General features: G+C 40.7%; 1 protein-coding gene across 3 annotated transcripts in view; it reads left to right on the top strand.

The window, feature by feature from the left end:
- Positions 1-12,770: 12,770 nt before the first annotated feature.
- Positions 12,771-19,671, top strand: part of ZMYM4 (zinc finger MYM-type containing 4) — a 143,104-nt gene continuing 136,203 nt past the window's right edge. For 2 of the 3 annotated variants that reach the window (XM_035019125.1, XM_035019129.1), the window contains exon 1: positions 12,773-13,132. In XM_035019125.1, coding sequence (XP_034875016.1) covers positions 13,094-13,132 — 39 coding nt within the window. In that variant the 5' untranslated portion in view covers positions 12,773-13,093. Of the gene's footprint in view, positions 13,133-19,671 lie in introns of all 3 variants that reach the window. The other variant, XM_035019131.1, reaches the window with a different exon arrangement.

The following is a 19,671-nucleotide window of genomic DNA, read 5'->3' as shown; positions in this document are numbered from 1 at the left end:
GATCTTAGAGGAAAAGGTTTTAGTTTTTTACCATTGGATATGATGTTTGTTGTGAGTTTTCATAGGTAGCCTATATTATGTTGAGATAGTGTCCTTCTATTCTTAGTTTGTTGAGTGTTTTTATCATGAAAGGGTATTTTATCTGTCAAATGCTTTTTCTGTATCAATTGAAATGATCATGTGGTTTTTTTCCCTTTCATTCTATTAAAGTGGTATATTACATTGATCAATTTTTTTTTTAAGATTTTATTTATTTGACAGAGAGAGACACAGCAAGAGAGGGAACACAAGCAGGGGGGGTGGGAGAGGGAGAAGCAGGCTTCCCGCGGAGCAGGGAGCCCGATATAGGGCTCTATCCCAGGACCCTGGGATCATTACCTGAGCAGAAGGCAGACGCTTAATGACTGAGCCACCCAAACGTCCCTAAATTGATTGATTTAATATGTTGAACCATCCTTGCATTTCAGGAATAAATCCCACTTGGTCATGTTCATAATCCTTTTAACATGCTGTTGAATTCAGTTTGCTTGTATTTCATTGAGGATTTTTGCTTTGGTGTTCATAAAGGATATTGGTCTATAGTTTTCTTTATCATAGACTCTTTGGTTTAGATATCAGGGTAATGCTGACCTAAAAAATCAGTTAGGAAGTGTTCATTCCTCTTCAGTTTTTTGGAAGAATTTGAGCAGGACTGATGTTAATTCTGTAAATGTAAATGTTTAGCGGAATTCACCAGTGATGACATCTGGTCCTGGGCTTTTCTTTGTCTCTATTTTTGTAATTACTGATTCAAATTTTCCATATTTTCTTATTCTCACTTTTTAAAAAGATTTTTAAGTAATCTCTGCACCCAAAGTGGGGCTTGAACCCAGAAACCCAAGATCAAGAGTCATACATTCCATTGACTGAGCCAGCCAGGTGCCCCATTAGATTTTCTTTTTTCTTTTTTTTTAAGATTTTGTTTATTTTTATTTTTTTATTTTTTTTTTAAGATTTTATTTATTTAGGGCGCCTGGGTGGCTCAGGTGGTTGGGCGACTGCCTTCGGCTCAGGTCATGATCCTGGAGTCCCGGGATCGAGTCCCACTTCAGGCTCCCTGCTCAGCGGGGAGTCTGCTTCTCCCTCTGACCCTCCTCCCTCTCATGCTCTCTGTCTCTCATTCTCTCTCTTGCAAATGAATAAAATCTTAAAAAAAAAATTAAAAAAAAGATTTTATTTATTTGACTGAGAGAGACACAGCGAGAGAGGGAACACAAGCAGGGGGAGTGGGAGAGGGAGAAGCAGGCTTCCCGCTCTGTGGGGCTCAATCCCAGGACCCTGGGATCATGACCTGAGCCTAAGGCAGACACTTAACGACTGAGCCACCCAGGTGCCCCAAGATTTTGTTTATTTATTTGAGAGAGAGAGAGAGCACAAGAAGGGGGAAGGAACAGAGTCAGAGGGAGAAGCAGATTCGCCGCCAAGCAGGGAGGCCAATGCAGGGTTTGATCCCAGGACTCTGGGATCATGACCTGAGCCGAAGGCAGATGCTTAACTGACTGAGCCACCCAGGCACTCCCCCCATCAGATTTTTTATTCATTATTCAGTGTTGGTAGGTTATGTCTTTAGGAATTTGCCCACTCCTAGGTTATCCAATTTATCAGCAGATGATTGTTCACTTTTATGATCCTTTTTATTCCTGTAGAATTGGTTGTTATGTTCCCATTTTCATTTCAGATTTTAGTTATTTGAGCCTTCTCTCTCTCTCTTTTTTTTTTTTCCTTAGTCAATCTAGCTAAAGGTTTGTCAATTTTGTTTAACTTTTGCAAGAACTAGCTCTTGGTTTTGTTGACTTTCTCTCATGAGGTGTTTGTGGGGATCAAATAAGATGATGTGATATCAATTCTTAAAGAAGAAATACAGAGGGTCAAGAGTCATATTTTAAAGATTTCTGCCTCATTAAATAATTCAAAGAAATTAGGTTAACAGTAAGATACCATTTTATCAAATCAGCATAGTTAGAGACAGAACCCAACTAGAAGTCAACCCCTTGTGTGTGGGTTTAGTTACTAAAAGGAAACACTTAGGGGGGCCTCCAGGACATTGGTAATATTTTATTTTATTGACCTGGGAGCGGGTTTCATGTTTTAAAAATTCATCAAGCAATGCGGAGTTATTGTTTACTGGGTACAGCCTTTCAGTTTTGCAAGATGAGGAGAATTCCTGAGTCGGATGGTGGTGATGGTTTCAGAACGATGTGAATGTACTTAAAGTCAAAGAATTATATACTTAAAAATGGTAAGACTGTAAAATTTATATTACGTGTATTACACCACAATTTTAAAAGTTTATTGAGCTATATCTTTAAAATTTGTACACTTTCGGGGCGTCTGGGTGGCTCAGTTGGTTAAGCGACTGCCTTCGGCTCAGGTCATGATCCTGGAGTCCCGGAATCGAGTCCCGCATCGGGCTCCCTGCTCGGCAGGGGATCTGCTTCTCCCTCTGACCCTCCTCCCTCTCATGCTCTCTGTCTCTCATTCTCTCTCTCTCAAATAAATAAATAAAATCTTAAAAAAAAAAATTGGGGGCGCCTGGGTGGCTCAGTTGGTTAAGCGACTGCCTTCGGCTCAGGTCATGATCCTGGAGTCCCAGGATCGAGTCCCGCATCGGGCTCCCTGCTCCTTGGGAGCCTGCTTCTCCCTCTGCCTCTCTCTCTCTGTCTCTCATGAATAAATAAATAAAATCTTAAAAAAAAAAAAGAAGATAAATATGAAAGATACAAAAAGCAGCAAAAAATTTTCTTCTTCTTCTCTGACTTTCTTTAAGGAACATGATATTGCCTTTCTAATAAGACATACAGTAGGGAATAAAAAACAACAGCGCCTGCTCCTTTCATTTGAAAAGTAATCACTGGCTGCTCACTGCCTGTATTAGTCAGGGTTCTTTTTCAAAACAGAATTAATGGGATATGTATATAGATAGAGAGAGCTTCATTTTAAGAAATTTGCTCATGTGGGGGCGCCTGAGTGGCTCAGTTGGTTGAGCGGCTGCCTTCGGCTCAGGTCATGATCCTGGAGTCCCAGGATCGAGTCCCATATCGGGCTCCCTGCTCAGCAGGGGGTCTGCTTCTCCCTCTCTGACCCTCTTCCCTCTCATGCTCTCTCTCATTCTCTCTCTCAAATAAATAAATAAAATCTTTAAAAAAAAGAAAAAAGAAAAAAGAAATTTGCTCATGTGATTATGGAGGCTGGCAAGTTCAAAATGTGCAGGGTAAGTTAGCAGGCTAGAGACCCAAGGAAGAGCCAGTGTAACAGTTCAGATACCAAGCTGTCAGCAGGCAAAATTCCCTTTTGCCTGGAGGGATGAGGTATTGTCAGTCTTTGTTCTTTAGGGTCTTCAACTGATTAGATGAGACCCACCCAAATTATGGAGGATAATCTGCTTACTCATAGTCCACTGAATTTTTTTTTTAAGATTTTATTTATAGATTTGAGGAGGAGAGAGAGAGAGAGAGAGAGCATGTGCGCAAAAGCAGGGGGGAGGGGCAGAAGGAGAGTGAGAAGCGGACTCCCCACTGAACAGGAAGCCCAACACAAAGCTCGATCCCAGGACAGTGAGATCATGACCTGAGCCAAAGGCAGACACTTAACCGACTGAGCCACCCACCCTGTTTTTTTTTTTTAAAGAAGATTTTATTTATTTATTTATTTTGAAAGAGAGAGAGCCTGTGTGTGCAAGTGAGTGGGGGGTGGGGCAGAGGGAGAGGGACAGAATCTCAAGTGGACTCCATGCTGAGTGCAGAGCCAAAAGCAGAGCTGAATGCAGGGCTCTATCGCATGACCCTGAGATCATGACGTGAGCCAAATTCAAGAGTCAGACACTCAACTGCCTGAGTTACCCAAGTACTCTTCCACTGAATTAATTGTTAATCTCATCCAACAAACAGAAATATGCAGAACAATGTTTGACCAAATATGTGGGAATCATAGCCTAGCCAAGTCGACACATAAATTAACCATCACATTACTATTCTGTAGGGCTTGGCTATGGGCTCTGATGAGAGGTAGAAGAAAAAGACAAAAGGTAGCTCTCTCGGCCATTTGAGTGTTTCCAGGTTACATGGACTTCCCACATGGAAGCCAGCATGCCCACAAACTCTTTCAATCTGCTTTAGTTAAGTTTTCACAAACCAATTTTCTGAAATAGTTCTAGTCCAGATCACCAACGACCTTCCAATTCCATAGTCAATTTTTGGGCCTCATCTTACTTGTCTTCTCAGTAACATTTGACAAGTTGGTAATTGATCCTCTCTTTTGAAATACTCTTGGTCTCTGAGACTGCACTCTCTCCTGGTTTTCCTGCTACTTTAATTGATACTCTTTCTCTTCCTGAGTTAACAAATGTTGGAGTGCTTCAGGGCTCAGTTTAATTTACTTTCTCTAACCAGTCTTCCGGCATGTACTGATGGCTCCCACATTCCTATCTCTAGCCCTGTTATCTCTCCTGAGCTTTCCCACTTCACCAGATCTTCTGGGGGATCTCCAGGGACTTTATTGCATAGGGTTGCCCTGAAGGAACTTAGGTTCTCACAGAGGTGAAGTGACCTACCTAAGGTTCCACAATTAGAGATGGAATCAGAACAAAAACTACAGTTTTTCTGAAATTCATTCTAGGGCTTTCCCACTTCATCAGACCTTCTGGGGGATCTCCAGGGACTTTATTGCACAGGGTTGCCCTGAAGGAATTTAGGTTCTCAAAATTCATGTCAAGTCCCCATAGTTGGCTTTTAGTTTCTTGAAGTCTGAGTTTGGGTGGGGACAGTTAATGAGTTCAAGTTGAGACATATTTGCAGTAATTGGAGTCTACACAAATTTGGTACCTCTCCTCTGTGCTCCCTATCATGCTGTACATTTATCTTTCTCATAACAACTCGTTTATCTAATTATATGTCCATCTTAGCCATTATCTCATTTATCTTGTCACCTCTAATTTCTGGCATGTGCCAGGTTCATAAATAAGTAAATTATGTTAAATCATCATGCAGTGGCTATGAGGTTCTAGAGCTCAGGGAAGAGTAAGGATTGATGTCAGCAGAAGCAGCTAATGACTTATGTGATGGATGCGCTCCCATTCGGGTAAATTCCCATCTTTCAGGTCCTGTAAGCCTAGTGTGCTCCCGTCTCTTGAGCATATCTTACATACCCAGTAAACATTCATGCCTTAGTGGGTCTTTTAGGGTGCCTGGACCCAATTCCAGGGGTAGGTTCTCCCCCTTCCTCCCACAACACCAAGCAATTCAGAGACACAAGAAAGGTATTTGAGAATTCAACTCAATTCTGATACTATCTACCCAAAGGTAGAATCCGATGCCACAGGTTAAGGTTTTAGTCCTCCAAGACTGCCCTCTACTCTCCACTTCAGACACCAATCACAAGACACAGGTTATTACCTGGGCTTTTGACTGACAGGCTATGGATTGGAGGTTCCAACAACCTCCTCCTTAGGTTCAATTAATTTGCTAGAATGGCTCACAGAACTTAGGGAAACATTTACATTTACCAGTTTATTAAAGGATATGATAAAGGTTATGAATCAACAGCCAGATGAGGAGATAAGTAAGTTTAGGTTTCCAACAAAGAAGCCTCTGTCCTTATGGAGCTTGGGGCCTAGGTTGATGGCATATGTTTGTATTCTGGTTCCCCAAGCATGGAAGCACTCTGAAAAGGAGCACAAAGCTAACCTACTAGGCTTTTATGGAGATGTTGTTAAATAGTCATGATTGACTAAGTCATGGGCCATTGGCTAATTCAACCTCTAGTCCCTCTCACTTCTCTGGAGGTCAGGGGGTGGGACTGAAAGTTGGCCTGCAGACAACCCGACCCCACCTTCGGGTGCTTTTTAAAAGCCACTCATTAACATGACAAAAGACACCTTTACCACAATCAACACTTAGGAAATTCCAAGGGTTTTGGAAGCTCTGAGCCAGCAACAAAGAAGACTACATATATATAGTCTTTTTTTTTTTTTTTTTAAAGTAGGCTCTATGCCCAACATGGGGCTTGAACCCACAACCCCAAGATCAAGAGTTGGGTTTTTTTTTCTTTTTTTTTTAAAGATTTTATTTATTTATTTGACAGAGAGAGACACAGCGAGAGAGGGAATACAAGCAGGGGGAGTGGGAGACGGAGAAGCAGGCTTCCCGCTGAGCAGGGAGCCCGATGCGGGGCTCGATCCCAGGACCCTGACATCAGGACCTGAGCCGAAGGCAGACGCTTAACGACTGAGCCACCCAGGCGCCCCCTCAAGATCAAGAGTTGCATGCTCCACCGACTAAGCCAGCCAGGCCCCCCTAAATAAATATTTCTTATAATAAATCATAATATCACAGCGGAGGTTTTTTGTTTTTTTTTTTTTTACGGTGAATCATTTTTTAGTGAAGGGAAATGAGGAAGACATCTTGTTCACATGAGGGCAATGTAATACACTTGAACTAATACACATGAGGACATGATACACTTGAGATTTTTATAAAGGACAGTCACTGAAAAAAATTGAATTGAAAATGTGGACAAGCTACTAATAAAAGTTACAGTAAACTTGTCATAAGGAATCTAAATAACTTCAAATCAGTAACACTTTTTTTTTTAAGATTTTATCTATTTATTTGTCAGAGAGAGAGAGCACAAGCAGGGGGAGTGGCAGGCAGAAGGAGAAGCAGGCTCCTGGCTGAGCAAGAAACCCGATGTGGGACTCGATCCCAGGACCCTGACATCACGACCTGAGCCGAAGGCAGATGCTTAACTGATGGAGCCACCCAGGTGCCCCTCAGTAACACTTTTCATCTAATTTTTGCATGCTACTTTTTTGAAAAAGGACAAACAAAATGTCCCTTATTTCTCCAATGTATGTCAAAATATGGAGTCAGGAAAGATTTAGTCCAAACTCCCACACCTTCTGTTAGAGAGTAAGAATCACTGGTGTCTGACTTGATGGCTTGGTGGTACCACAAAATTTTGGAGTTTTCAAATCTCCAAATCAAGATTAAATTTTTTTTCTGTGTCAAATCACTATGTTATACGTCTGAAACTAATGTAACATTGTACGTTAATTATAGCTGAATAATAATAAGTAAATAAAATAAATAACATTTAAAAATTCTATTTTGAATAGTTTTAATTTGAATTATATAATCATACTACAAATTTTTGAATTTTTTTATGACATGAATGTTAACTGTCAGTTAAACTGAATATTCTCCCTTTTTCCTACCATTTTTACTAGGTAGGCTTTTATTTTATTTGTATTTAAGTGTTCAGTCCTCTTAACCATTCTCTTCAGACACACATGTCATGAAAGCTGAAAAGTTTCCATGGTCTTTCTATTATTTTTTATTCTTCAAAAAGATAAAGAAATATATTTTATTACTTGCTTTAATTTCAGTTTTTCCATTGTCCTTATTTTGGAATGAGAATCTCTACATTGTTTCTTTTTTTTTTTAAGATTTTATTTATTTATTTGACAGAGAGAGACACAGCGAGAGAGGGAACACAAGCAGGGGGAGTGGGAGAGGGAGAAGCAGGCCTCCCGCGGAGCAGGGAGCCCAATGCGGGGCTCGATCCCAGGACCCTGGGATCATGACCTGAACTGAAGGCAGGCGCTTAGAGACTGAGCCACCCAGGCATCCCTGAAGGTCATTCTTTAAGTCAGAATTTTGTACATAATGGCCTGGTGTTCTGAAAAGGAGATAAGCATTATTTCCTCCATTTTAGGATAAGAAAAACAAGGGCTATCCTTTAACAAAAGAGTTCATCTTCTCCAGTTCCTGAGGGCTTAGGTTTGGTTTGAAGAGAAGCAGTAGACCAGATTTCTGGGTCTTCATTACTCAAAGGGCAGTGTCAAATTGGAATATCAATTTTTTTTCTTTTTGTTTCTTCTTCTCTCCATGCCCATTGGCACAAAGGCAAATACTCAAAACAGTGAGATTAAATTGGGGTATATCTCTATAGCAGTCATAAAAAATGACAGAATCAAAGAAATCTAGAATTGGAAATAATAGAGTATTTAGCCAAGGGATGGCATATGTGATGGATGATGTTGTTTCCACCCTTCATCAGTGGCAGACATCACCAATCAATTATTGAACCTAAATGTGGCCCAACAGATATTTTCTACACAATGCCCCCAGCAGCCATTACCAAGTAAGTGGAGCTGTCAATGAGGCCCTACCTGAGGTATTCTAATCATTTAACATTATGAGAACACTGAGGCCAATAAAGGTAAGGGGACTGGCTCATGGTCACTCAGTGGCTGACAGAGAACCCCTATTCTTTTTTTTTAAGATTTTATTTATTTATCTGAGAGAGTGAGAAAGAGAGAGAGAGAGCGTGCGTGTGCAGGAGCAGGGGGAGGGGCAGAGGGAGAGGGAGAAGCAGACTCCCCACTGAGCAGGGAGCCTGATGCAGGGCTCAATCCCAGGACCCTGAGATCATGATCTGAGCTGAAGGCAGATACTTAACCAACTGAGCCACCCAGGCGCCCCTAATTGTGGAATTCTTGAAACTATCCCACCAGGTAGCAGGGAAAGAAGGATGGTGTCCCTCTACAAGCAGCATTCCACAACTAAGGGGACACCCACCTTCCTCTCTACTTGTTCAAGTTCTCACAACCAGTGTTAAGAAGTTTTTTGGGGCGCCTGGGTGGCTCAGTCGTTGAGCGTCTGCCTTCGGCTCGGGTCATGATCCCGGGGTCCTGGGATGGAGCCCCGCATCGGGCTCCCTGCTCCGCGGGAGGCCTGCTTCTCCCTTTCCAACTCCCCCTGCTTGTGTTCCCTCTCTCGCTGTGTCTCTGTCAAATAAATAAATAAAATCTTTAAAAAAAAAAAAGAAGTTTTTAAAGATTTTTATTTTCAGTATTTATTTGACAGCGAGAGAGGGAACACAAGCAGGGGGAGTGGGAGAGGGAGAAGCAGGCTTCCCGCTGAGCAGGGAGCCCGACGTGGGGCTTGATCCCAGGACCCTGGGACCATGACCTGAGCCAAGGGCAGACGCTTAACGACTGAGCCACCCAGGCGCCCCAAGAAGTTCTTCAGAAACTAACCAACTGACTAACCAACTAAGGTAGCCCTCCTCCGGTCACTTTTTATCCCAACGCCCTGTTATATTTTCTTTTCAACATCCTCTGATTTTATCTAATGTATCTAAATGTTCAATTTTGTTTTAAACGTATTTTAATCTAATGCATAGAATTCCTCTAGGTAATAACCTCTTTTGGGAAGAAACTCCCAAGTCTTTTATAGCTGATCTTTACCTCTGCACATGTCCCTAAGATGACATCTGTATGTATGAGCTGTTAATGTGTGAAAGAAGCTTGAGACCTTGGATCCATTTGGTGTCCTTGTACTATATTTTGACTTCTCTGGATGCACAGCAACTTATTGGTCAGTGAGTGGTGTATCTTGTAGCCAGGACTCTCTAAGCTTATTAAGAGCCTGGAGGCAAACCCTATCTCTTCCTGAGGTCTGGGTGTTACTACTTTTTGTTCTAGGTTGGATGAGATCTACAGAGCTACTTCCCCCTATACTTGCCAGGTAATCTCATGGCTACCTTCCCTATGCCTCCCCAGGGCGTGTGAGAACGTCTAGATACATTCTAAATCACAGTGAGGTTATGGGCCACTCATGTGCAGAACTTCTTCCAAGTCCCTTTATCGAATTTTGTATATGGAAATTTGTGTTCTACTTCTTTAAAAAATTTCCTCCCTGCCCCCATCACATAAGCTTCAAGACCCACGAAAATTGGATTCACCCCTAACTGACAGACACTCCGAGGGGCTCAATGCAGGCCTTCTCTCTTTTCCCAATTGCACAAGGCCATTATTTTTATTTGTATGTGGCTGTTTGCCTATTGGTGTGGATACAGTCTGCAAATCATCTCTACCTGGAATTCCAAACAGAAGCAAAACAAAAGTGCTTTCTATTTGAAGAGCTAGAGTAGGAAGACAGAGGCATTTGTCTCTCAATCACTGCCTCTCTTTTCCTTCTTCTTCCCTCCACTCTTTAGGAGTCAGGCTTTTCTTTTACTTCCCTATGTCACAGCTTCATGGCTTATCTTAGAAGAAAGGAGCATCTCTTCCGGAGTTTGGGAGAAATGAGATTCTTACTATGTGCTGAATTTTGTAAGTTAAATAGAATTAAGGAAATTTAGCAAATTCTTTTTCTCTCCACTAAGACTATTCTACTCTCTCCTGATTAGGGAAGTAAGTCTCAGAGCTCTACTTCAGGCAAGAGTCTATGAAGGAACATGATTTAAAGAAGAAAATTAAAATGAATCAGCTTGATATTTGCAAAGTATTATACCATTATACTCTCCTTTTTTTAAAAAAGAAGTCAGAAAATTGGATTTGTACATGACATAATCCCATTTGAAACGTTGGCATATAATTTAAAAAATAAAAAATTTAGAATATATAAAATAATATATTCTTATAATGCTAGGAATCAAAAGGGTTCTAAGAGATTTAGAAATATTAACTAATTCTCCCAACAACCCGTTTTACAGATGAGGAAACTGGGGCATTGAGCAAGTAACTTGACCAAGATCACATAGCTATACATGGTGCAAACCAAATACATGTCTGTGGGGAAGATTTGTCTGCAAGGCACCCAATCTGGAACCTCTAGTTTATGATATATTTGAATAAGCTAGAAAGAAAAGCCTTTGAATTCTGGCTTGGTTTCTCTGCTGAATGACCTTGTACAGTCACTTAACCTGTAGAAATCCCTCTGTAAAATTAGGATAATGTGATTAACCTTGCAGTGCTCACTAAGTGTTGGTTTTCTTTTTTTTCTTCTTCTTATATGGATGATTGCACTGAACATTCATGATATGCTTGTATATTACCTGAAACGCACAAATCTTGCCTATTGTTCAAGACCCAACATATTCCTAATACTTCTAGAAATAGTCTGCTACAGAAGACAGTGCTAGGCTTGGGGTCAAGATGCTTGTTCCAGTCCTGGTGCTGTTATTAATCCTTTTTGTGAATGCACACAAGTTTCTGAGCCTCAGTGGCTCTATCTTTACAATGTGGAGTTGGATTAAATCAATGGCTTTCAACTGTTTTGCGATATGCTACACTTCTCTAATGGTGGGAAGGGGCATGGAAGAGAGAGGACAAGGGGAAGGATGGGTGAACAGTTTATGGGTTCCCATCTCCACTACAAATTTAGCAACTCCATTTTAAGCTGTCAGATTTTATTAGATGGGAGTATTCCACTGCCAGTAAAACAGGTGGAAACCACTAGACCTTTCATGTACCCACATTCTCTAAAACTCTTTTCTTGGTTTCTCTGTTTATTTCCTTTTTGTCCTAAACATGTAACTAAAGGGTCTGACATGTTTTTAAAATTCCAGCTGAAATACACATTCTTTTGTCTTTTTCTCTTTTCTACCAAAAAGTGAAATTAAAGATGAAGAGGCCTAAACAAGGACCAGCATGGATACTTCCAGCAATTTCACAGATAGTTTCCAGCAAAATGTGATGGATTAGGAAACTTTTCAGTTTCAAAAAGCTACCAAGTGACACACACAAGTCATAAATTATCTCTCATTATCCTGTGATTTTTAGGAGTTGCTCATTTGCATTTGAATGTTTCTTGCTGTGGGGGAATGACCTTCAAGAGGCAGCTTCTTTGTATTTCTTATTTGATTGTCTTTAAGCTATTATTATGAACTCTGTTAGAGCAATTTTTCTCCACCTGAGGCTAAGGAACTGGAAGGTATGAAGAGGAATAAATCAAGCCCCCATTCTCTTCAGTCTTCTTCAGTTTCCATTTTAAGGCAAGACAGACCCAAATTTACTTCCCCGTTTTCTGCTTGGAAATAACATGGTCATCCTTTAAGTCAGAGTCTCAAAGCTTCTTGAATGGAGGTGAATAAGGACACACAATATCTGCAAATCATCACACGTCTTCAGAGACGAATTAAATATTCTTGCAGTATCATGGATCTTCCATTTCTGATCCCCTAGATGAAAACTGATTTATCTTTTGCTTTGAAGACAGGTTGGTACATTGAAAAGCCTGGAAGGCTGTTGCTCAAATCTTGATTCTAAATTCACACCAGCATTTAGGCGCCTTGAGGCAAATTACTTTTCTGGACCAGGCAGCAATTTTACCATTGGGAGTATTGGAGTAGATGCTTCCTGAGATTCTTCTCGATTTAGATATTCTAAGGACAAATTACTATCGAGGAAGTAACCTCCAGTTGTTGGTTTGGTCTTCAAAAACACTACAGGATCTGATTTTGAGGTTAGGCTGTCAGAGTTGACCCTTAATATTCCATGCCCTTTCTTCAGATCAGGCTATCTAAAGGAAGTAAAGCTGGGTCTCCTTGAGATGACTGGCTTGTTCCCTCATTGGTTGGGATTCTTCATGTTCAGAGGTCCACTGAGAACTTCAGGTCACCATCATTTTCCCTTTACAATGGTATCTCCATAGTCAGGTGTAAGATGATGATCTGGACCCCTCACTGACATTTCACCCAATTCTCCAGATAGTCATTTCATTAATTTCTTTCATTCCTCCTTCATCACTGCGTCATGGCCCCTTTAAGGCAGCGGCCATAGTTGAGTGGTGGGAGCAGCTGCTGGCAGCAAAGAGACTTGCAGGATTTGGCCTACCCTTGGCCACTCACCGCGCACGCTCAGGACCGGGGGCTTGGTGGGAAAGGAAGGAGGGGCTTAAGGTGCGCCTGCGCATCTGGGGCGCGCGCAAGGGGCTGGTTTGGTGATCCCTTTAAGAAACCGCAGGCGGAGGAATTTCTCTGAGAGAAAATAATCCTACTCACGGGGCCCCTTGGAGGCCATTAACCCCCCGAGTACCGGCCCCCCCTTTCCCGGGCAGGCCCTACCGCCCACGCGCGCACCCGTGGGATCTCTGGATCTCCGACCCAGCGCGCGGCATCCGCCCCCTCCCCACTCTCAGCGCCAGGCCCGGACGGGTTCGGAGAAGCTGCCGCGAGGCGGCCGTGCCTGCAGTGTGGGCGGGGGCCGGGGGCCCGAGAGGTTCCGCCGCCACCGCGCCGGGAGCCGCAGCGGTTCCGAGCGGGGCCCAACATGGCGGAGAGAGAGGTGGAGTCCGGCCCCCGAAAGAGGGTAGGTGAGGTGAGGCAGAACTCGGGCGGCGGGGGGCGGGGCGGGAGTCGCGTCCCGGGGCCGGGAATGGGCCAAGCGCAGGCTCGTGGAGGGGTCGTCGAGGCCCGGTTGGGGGGCGGTTGCGGGCGGGACTGAGGCAACCTTGGGTCAGGAGCGCGCTGGAGAGTGGTCCTTCGGCAGGTGGGACAAAGATTTGCTGCTGGTTAGGAGGGGGAGGGGCGGGGGTTGTTGTTTGCTTTTTTCCCCCCCCCCAGCACTGGGGGTGGGTTATGTGGGCTAGGGGAGGGAAGGTGTCACATTCTTAAGTGCATCTTTAGTAAATCAGAGTCTCGAAGTTTAACTGGGGAGAGGTCAGGGTGGGGGTGGTAGTGGTAGTGGCGGGAATAAGTCGTGGACGGGTCTCAAGAGGAATAACCTGGAGGGTTCTTCAGTAACACCATCGCGAATTCATTTTCCTACCTCCTTTCCCCTCCCCCCATAACCGTTATCAAGACCAAGGTGGAGGTGGTGCTCTTACCTGTGAAGAAGTGGGGTCGTTGGCATGTCCTGATTTAGAGAGATTTTGGCAACTCTAAATGTCATGTTCTAGTCTAGCCTCTTTACCAACAATTAAGAACGTGGGAGAGTATGACAAGTTTTGTTATAGCAAGGATGTACCCAACCAGCCTGCAGAGGTGAAGCCAATTGGGAGTTGTTGAGTGCCTTTTAAAGTTTGTCTTGAAACTTTTCTTATTTAATTCCGAATGATTTTTTTTCCGACGGAGAACAATACTGTACTATCGATTGAGCAATATTTTTCAGATTTTTTAGACTCCCCCCGCCCCTCCCACCTTAGCATGTTGAGCAGTAAGTTTCCTATCAGGAATCTTCCTTTTGGGAATGGTCACAAAATAATCAAATTAGTGTTAAGCCAACCACATAAAAAATTACTACTTAATTTTTACTCACAGAGCCTTTTTGATTTAGCATAGAATTAGCAATCTCATAATGAATTACAGCTAACATTTTGAGTGCTTACTATGTGCCTGGCACTGATTTATAGGAGGAATTTAACTTTGCATTAGGTATGTAAAACCCATTTTGCAGATGAAGAAATGTAGGCATAGAGAGGTTAAGTAATTATACTTAAGATCAGATAGCTCTTTAAGAGGTCGAGCTGTGGTTTGAATTCAGGTTTGTCCCAACTACAATGCTTGTAGCATTGTAGCCAGTCTATGTTTCTCTCCTTAAAAGCTTAAATTATAGGGGCACCTGGGTGGCTCAGTTGGTTCAGCGTAGGACTGTTGATCTCAGCTCAGGTCTTGATCCCAGGGTCTTGAGTTCAAGCCCCGCCTTGGGCTCCATACCTAGCATGCCTACCTAAAACCAAACAAAACTTAAGTTATAAATAACCAAAAAAATGTCAAATAGTTTTTTCCAACAATTTATTAGGAAATATTTTCAGCTACACAGCAAAATTGAAAAAATTTACAGGGAGCGGTCATATACTCACTACCTAGATTCTACTATTAACATTTTATTGGTTTTATCACTTATTTATTCATGTATCTAGCCCTTTATCCATTTATCAGTTATTTTAATGCATTTCATTTTAGTATTTGGAGCAATTAAAATTTAATGTTGATAGTCTTAGGTTTATAGACATTTAGATCTTCCTTGTGCAATAATTAGTCATAGCTAGAACAAGTTAAGCTGTATGATGGTATATTAAATATAATTCATTTAGTATAAATATTGGGTATGGAATGCACATGTTTTGAAATTTTAAATTTCTCTTCAAGCTGAGAGTCAGTTTAAACTCGATCCTCATATTTGAGTAAAGGTACATGGCATGTGGTCCACCAATTAAAATATATAGGGTAAATTACTTTAGATGTGTAATGTTCATTCAAGGAGATCTCTGAATCCAGTTGCTCCTAATGCTATTATCATTCATCTTATAAAATGGAATGTTCTAGAAAACATCTAAGCATGTTGGTAACAAATTCAACTAGCTTTTAAATACTTTTTTCTCTTCTAATACACTTTAAAGATGCCACATTGATAGTAATCTAAACTATTATTTTTTAATGTCATGTATATAGCACTTCTACAGGTTTTACCCATTATTTTACCATTTTCATTGTGGAGGAAGGTTACATTCATTATCTTTTAGGCTCCATAATCCAATTTTTAAAGTTACTTATTTTATTTCATTTATTTTTTTTAAAGTAATGTCTATACCCCATGTGGGGCTTGAACTCACAACCCTTGGTCAAGAGTCGCCTGCTCTACCAGACAGGTGTGCCTCCATTTTGTTTTTGATATTTGGTTAGAATGTTCAGTAGGGTTATCCTGAACTGTACACATGGTACATGTGCTTTTTTTCCCCCCTCATTTTTTTGATGTGTGCTAAACTCATGTGGATTCCGTATGTATACTCTAAACAGATTAGTGGGGACTATGTACAAAAGTACAATATCTTTTTAATAATTTGACTGCTTTGAGGCAGCTAAAAAAAATTGCATAGGCCTGGGTAGTAAGTTTAGGTTATTTAATCTGAAATTGCATTGATGATGACATGGTATTGTATTTATGATGCTTAACTGCTTTGACCTTTATAAAAGTCACAAAAAGTTTCTGAGCACCTATGCTAGTTGTTTGACTGTATGCTAGGTATTATGCTGTGGTATTTATGATCATGTAGGATAGTACATTCTGGCTCTCCTGCTAAATTGTGAGTTCTTTTAGGGTAGGGTCCATTTTATTGCATTTTGCATCTCCAGCACCTTTGACTTCCATGTAATAGGAATTCAAAAAGACTTACATTGATTTTTGGTAAGAAAGTTCACCTGTTACAGTAGAGGCTGTAGGGCTTGGGTACTGAGGTATTTGCTTTATAATTTTCGGAGCTTCAGTAAAAATCTTCCGTAGCATCCTTTATGCTCCAAAATTGTCTCCTATGGATTCAGATTTAGGGATCTTCTGATTGTTCTGGATTATGGTTAGATGGGAGAATGTATTTTAAGACCCTTGGTGGGTTAACAACCTTACATTCTGTGTAGGCCTGCCGGCTGTCTTACTTTTATGCTTGTGGGCATTTAGAACAATAGGTATTCATTAGATAAGTTTGATTTGATTGTATTCTGACTATATTGGAATGCCAGTCTTTCAGTTTCTGAACTTGGGGAAGCTAAGTATGTGGGTGGGTCAGCACCATATCCATCAATCATCTGTGCTAAGAACCAAGTTCATATGAAGTTCATATACACGTAGTCTTTCTTACTTTAAAGTTAGGGATATTTTTGAGATATTATTTGTGAACTTTTTTAAGATTGTAAAACTTTTATTTTCTAATACAGGTTTTAAAATTCATTAGTTAGGCTTGTTGTAAATAGTGGATTTATTTGTTCATGGCTATTATAATAAACTTACGAAGCATGAGATCTGTGGAATTATTTTATGCATGGCTATTAAACTTATGAAGCACAAGATCTAACTAAATCTAGTGGCCATATTTTTTTGTGAAATCCCTATATCTTTTCAAAGTTTACATACAGAATGATGACTTTTGTAAATGTGTATGTTATTACATGGTCTACTAAGTTGTATCCACTCTCAAACTTGTCTGTATATTAAATTTGAGGCATATGTGTTTGGTATGCTTAAAAGAAAGATAAGCATGTGTATAAGTAGCATGCTTCCATTTTTGTAAAAACTGACCATTTTCCCTTCCCCACGTATGTGTCTGTACTTGTATATGTATGAGCTTGGAGAAAGTTGTGGAGGCTACATGTCAGGCTGCATGTTACTGTTGATTACCTTCAAGGGGTGGGGATAAGGAAGGAAAGAGTAGGGGAAAATTTTTGCAAAATGGAAAAATACGTATAATACTAAGTGAAAATAGAGACTATAAAATGTTACCCAGGGGCGCCTGGGTGGCTCAGTCGTTAAGCGTCTGCCTTCTGCTCAGGTCATGATCCCAGGGTCCTGGGATCGAGCCCCGCATCGGGCTCCCTGCTCGGCGGGAAGCCTGCTTCTCCCTCTCCCACTCCCCCTGCTTGTGTTCCCTCTCTCGCTGTGTCTCTCTCTGTCAAATAAATAAAATCTTAAAAAAAAAAAAAAGTTACCCATATTATTGTAAATATGTAAACAAGGAACATGCATGTAGACGGGGAATAGGAAATAACATGAACAAATGAGAACATTGATTTTATCATGTGATGGGATTATGGAGAAGTTTTGTTTTGGATTTCTGTTATTTTAATATTTTAAAATAATAACAAAAGGTTGATCCCTCTTAATTCCTTGATGAACTTTTAATCTTTTGTCTTTTCATTAAATGTGTTACTTAAAAAGCACAACAGTACATATTAAAAATACTTGCAGCTCACGTGTACAAAGTGTAAAGCATCTGCTTGAAGAATGCGTTGGCTCTTTATAGAGAGCATTTGAAGAGACCATTCTAATGTTGTTGATGATTCTGAATTACTTTCACAGTGCCCATCTTATAACTAGCAGAGGTTTCTGTAAATATAATACTTGATATTTATAAACATTTAAGTTCCAGTCATTATTTTAATTATTTTATGTGTAATATAGCCTCCAATCCTCATTAATTCCATTAACAGTAGTCACCATTACTGTCCCATTCTATAAATGAGGAAGCTGAGATACAGAGTTTTTTGTTTTTTTGGTTTTTTTGCTTAAGGTCATACTATATAATAGGCTAAACCAGTATCAAATAGTACTTGAAAAATTATACTGTTTGATAAATAGTGTAGGTTAGCATTCATTATTATAACATATAAGAGTTAATATGTTTATTAATTGGGCGCCTGGGTGGCTCAGTTGGTTAAGCGACTGCCTTCGGCTCAGGTCATGATCCTGGAGTCCCGGGATCGAGTCCCATATTGGGCTCCTTGCTCAGCAGGGGGTATGCTTCTCCCTCTGACCCTCCCCCCTCTCATGTGCTCTCTCTCATTCTCTCTCTCAAATAAATAAATAAAATCTTTTAAAAAAATGTTTATTATATGTAATATATGTAACATAAAATGCATATAGGTAATATGTGTGATAATAGTCTAGTTCCTGAATTATCTGGAGTTTTTGGTGGTTAAAATTAATTGAATTATATTTAAGTTGATGTGTAAATTCTCAGGATGCATCGAAATACATTCTAGTTTGAGATAACCTTAAAACATATCTTCACAACTCACAGGTTTATTTTTAAGAAAGTATACACTAGGGCGCCTGGGTGGCTCAGTTGGTTAGGCAACTGCCTTCAGCTCAGGTCATGATCCTGGAGTCCCAGGATCGAGTCCCGCATCGGGCTCCCTGCTCGGCGGGGAGCCTGCTTCTCCCTCTGACCCTCCCCCCTCTCATGTACTCTCTCTCATTCTCGCTCTCTCAAATGAATAAATAAATCTTTAAAAAAAAAAAAAAGAAAGTATACACTAAATATTTTAAAGCTATGATTTATTCTAAAGATAAAGTTTGTGCTTCCTTTGAAAATGGAATGGTTTTCTAATTTACTAAAGACCATTAAAGGAAATAAATGTAAAATTGCGGTTTTATGGATATTTAGTGAATATTTTTGAATTCTGTGTTAGGAGACAGACCACTCTTTAAAGACTGACATTTCCTTTAAATATTCTGATTATTTTACTGTGCATTAACTATGTAATTATTTTAGCAAAGGAAAGAGAAAGCATTATAGTGTAGTATTAGGTTGAACCATGTAAAATTGCTGATATTTGACTGACTTATAAAAAATGCATTTTCTTTTTTTTTTAACAACCGATAATCAGTTTATTAAAAAGGTTGATGTAATCATGTGCAGTGGTGACTTCAACCTCAACTCCTGGCTCAATACTGATGGAAGTAATCTGCTTTAACAATCTCAGAAGGACTGTGCAAGTCAGTGAGTCACTTGTGGATCCTCATCTGAAAACGATCCCAAATCTTAGAACCTTCACTACAAGGAGTTTTTCTTGTAGTGATTCTCAGAGTCGTGGTAGGCATCCAAACTGGTCCTTCCACTTTGAGATTCTTCTCCTTCGTACCTCTGATGAAGTTGCACATACCTTCTCCAAAGATTTTACATTGTACTGGTTAGAGTAATTCTGATTTGGTGAATCGCCACCTCTGGTTCCACGGGTGTCTTCCCTGGTGTCTTTAAAAGCCCTGTCTGTGGCGCAGCTTCCTGATCGACTTGTTCCTTGGAGAGAGCAAACAGTGGTGAGTCAGGAGCAGAAGCGGGGCGCCTGGAAGCTCTCCTGTAGCTGCGACCACGTCTTCCTCAAAGAGCCAAGAATGCATTTTTGAATGGCTCAACCTCTAATAGAGCATGGGCTTTTCAAAGTCAGGTTATGGTACAGTCTCTAGTATTTAGCTGTATTGGGATATTAACACCCATACCCATTTATGCTTAGGGAATATGCATAATATTACTTTAATTTCATTCTTACCTTTCTGGCCTCCTGGAAGCTTGAGTTAGCTACCTTCCTGCTTTTCATCAAAGATAATACCTGAGCAAACCTTTTCTATCCAACATGGAC

The sequence above is a fragment of the Mirounga leonina genome, unplaced genomic scaffold (genome assembly GCF_011800145.1).
Source record: "Mirounga leonina isolate KUSES-001 unplaced genomic scaffold, KU_Mleo_1.0 Mir_173, whole genome shotgun sequence".
Lineage (NCBI taxonomy): Eukaryota > Metazoa > Chordata > Mammalia > Carnivora > Phocidae > Mirounga > Mirounga leonina.
This window is presented reverse-complemented; position numbering and strand designations above follow the sequence as displayed.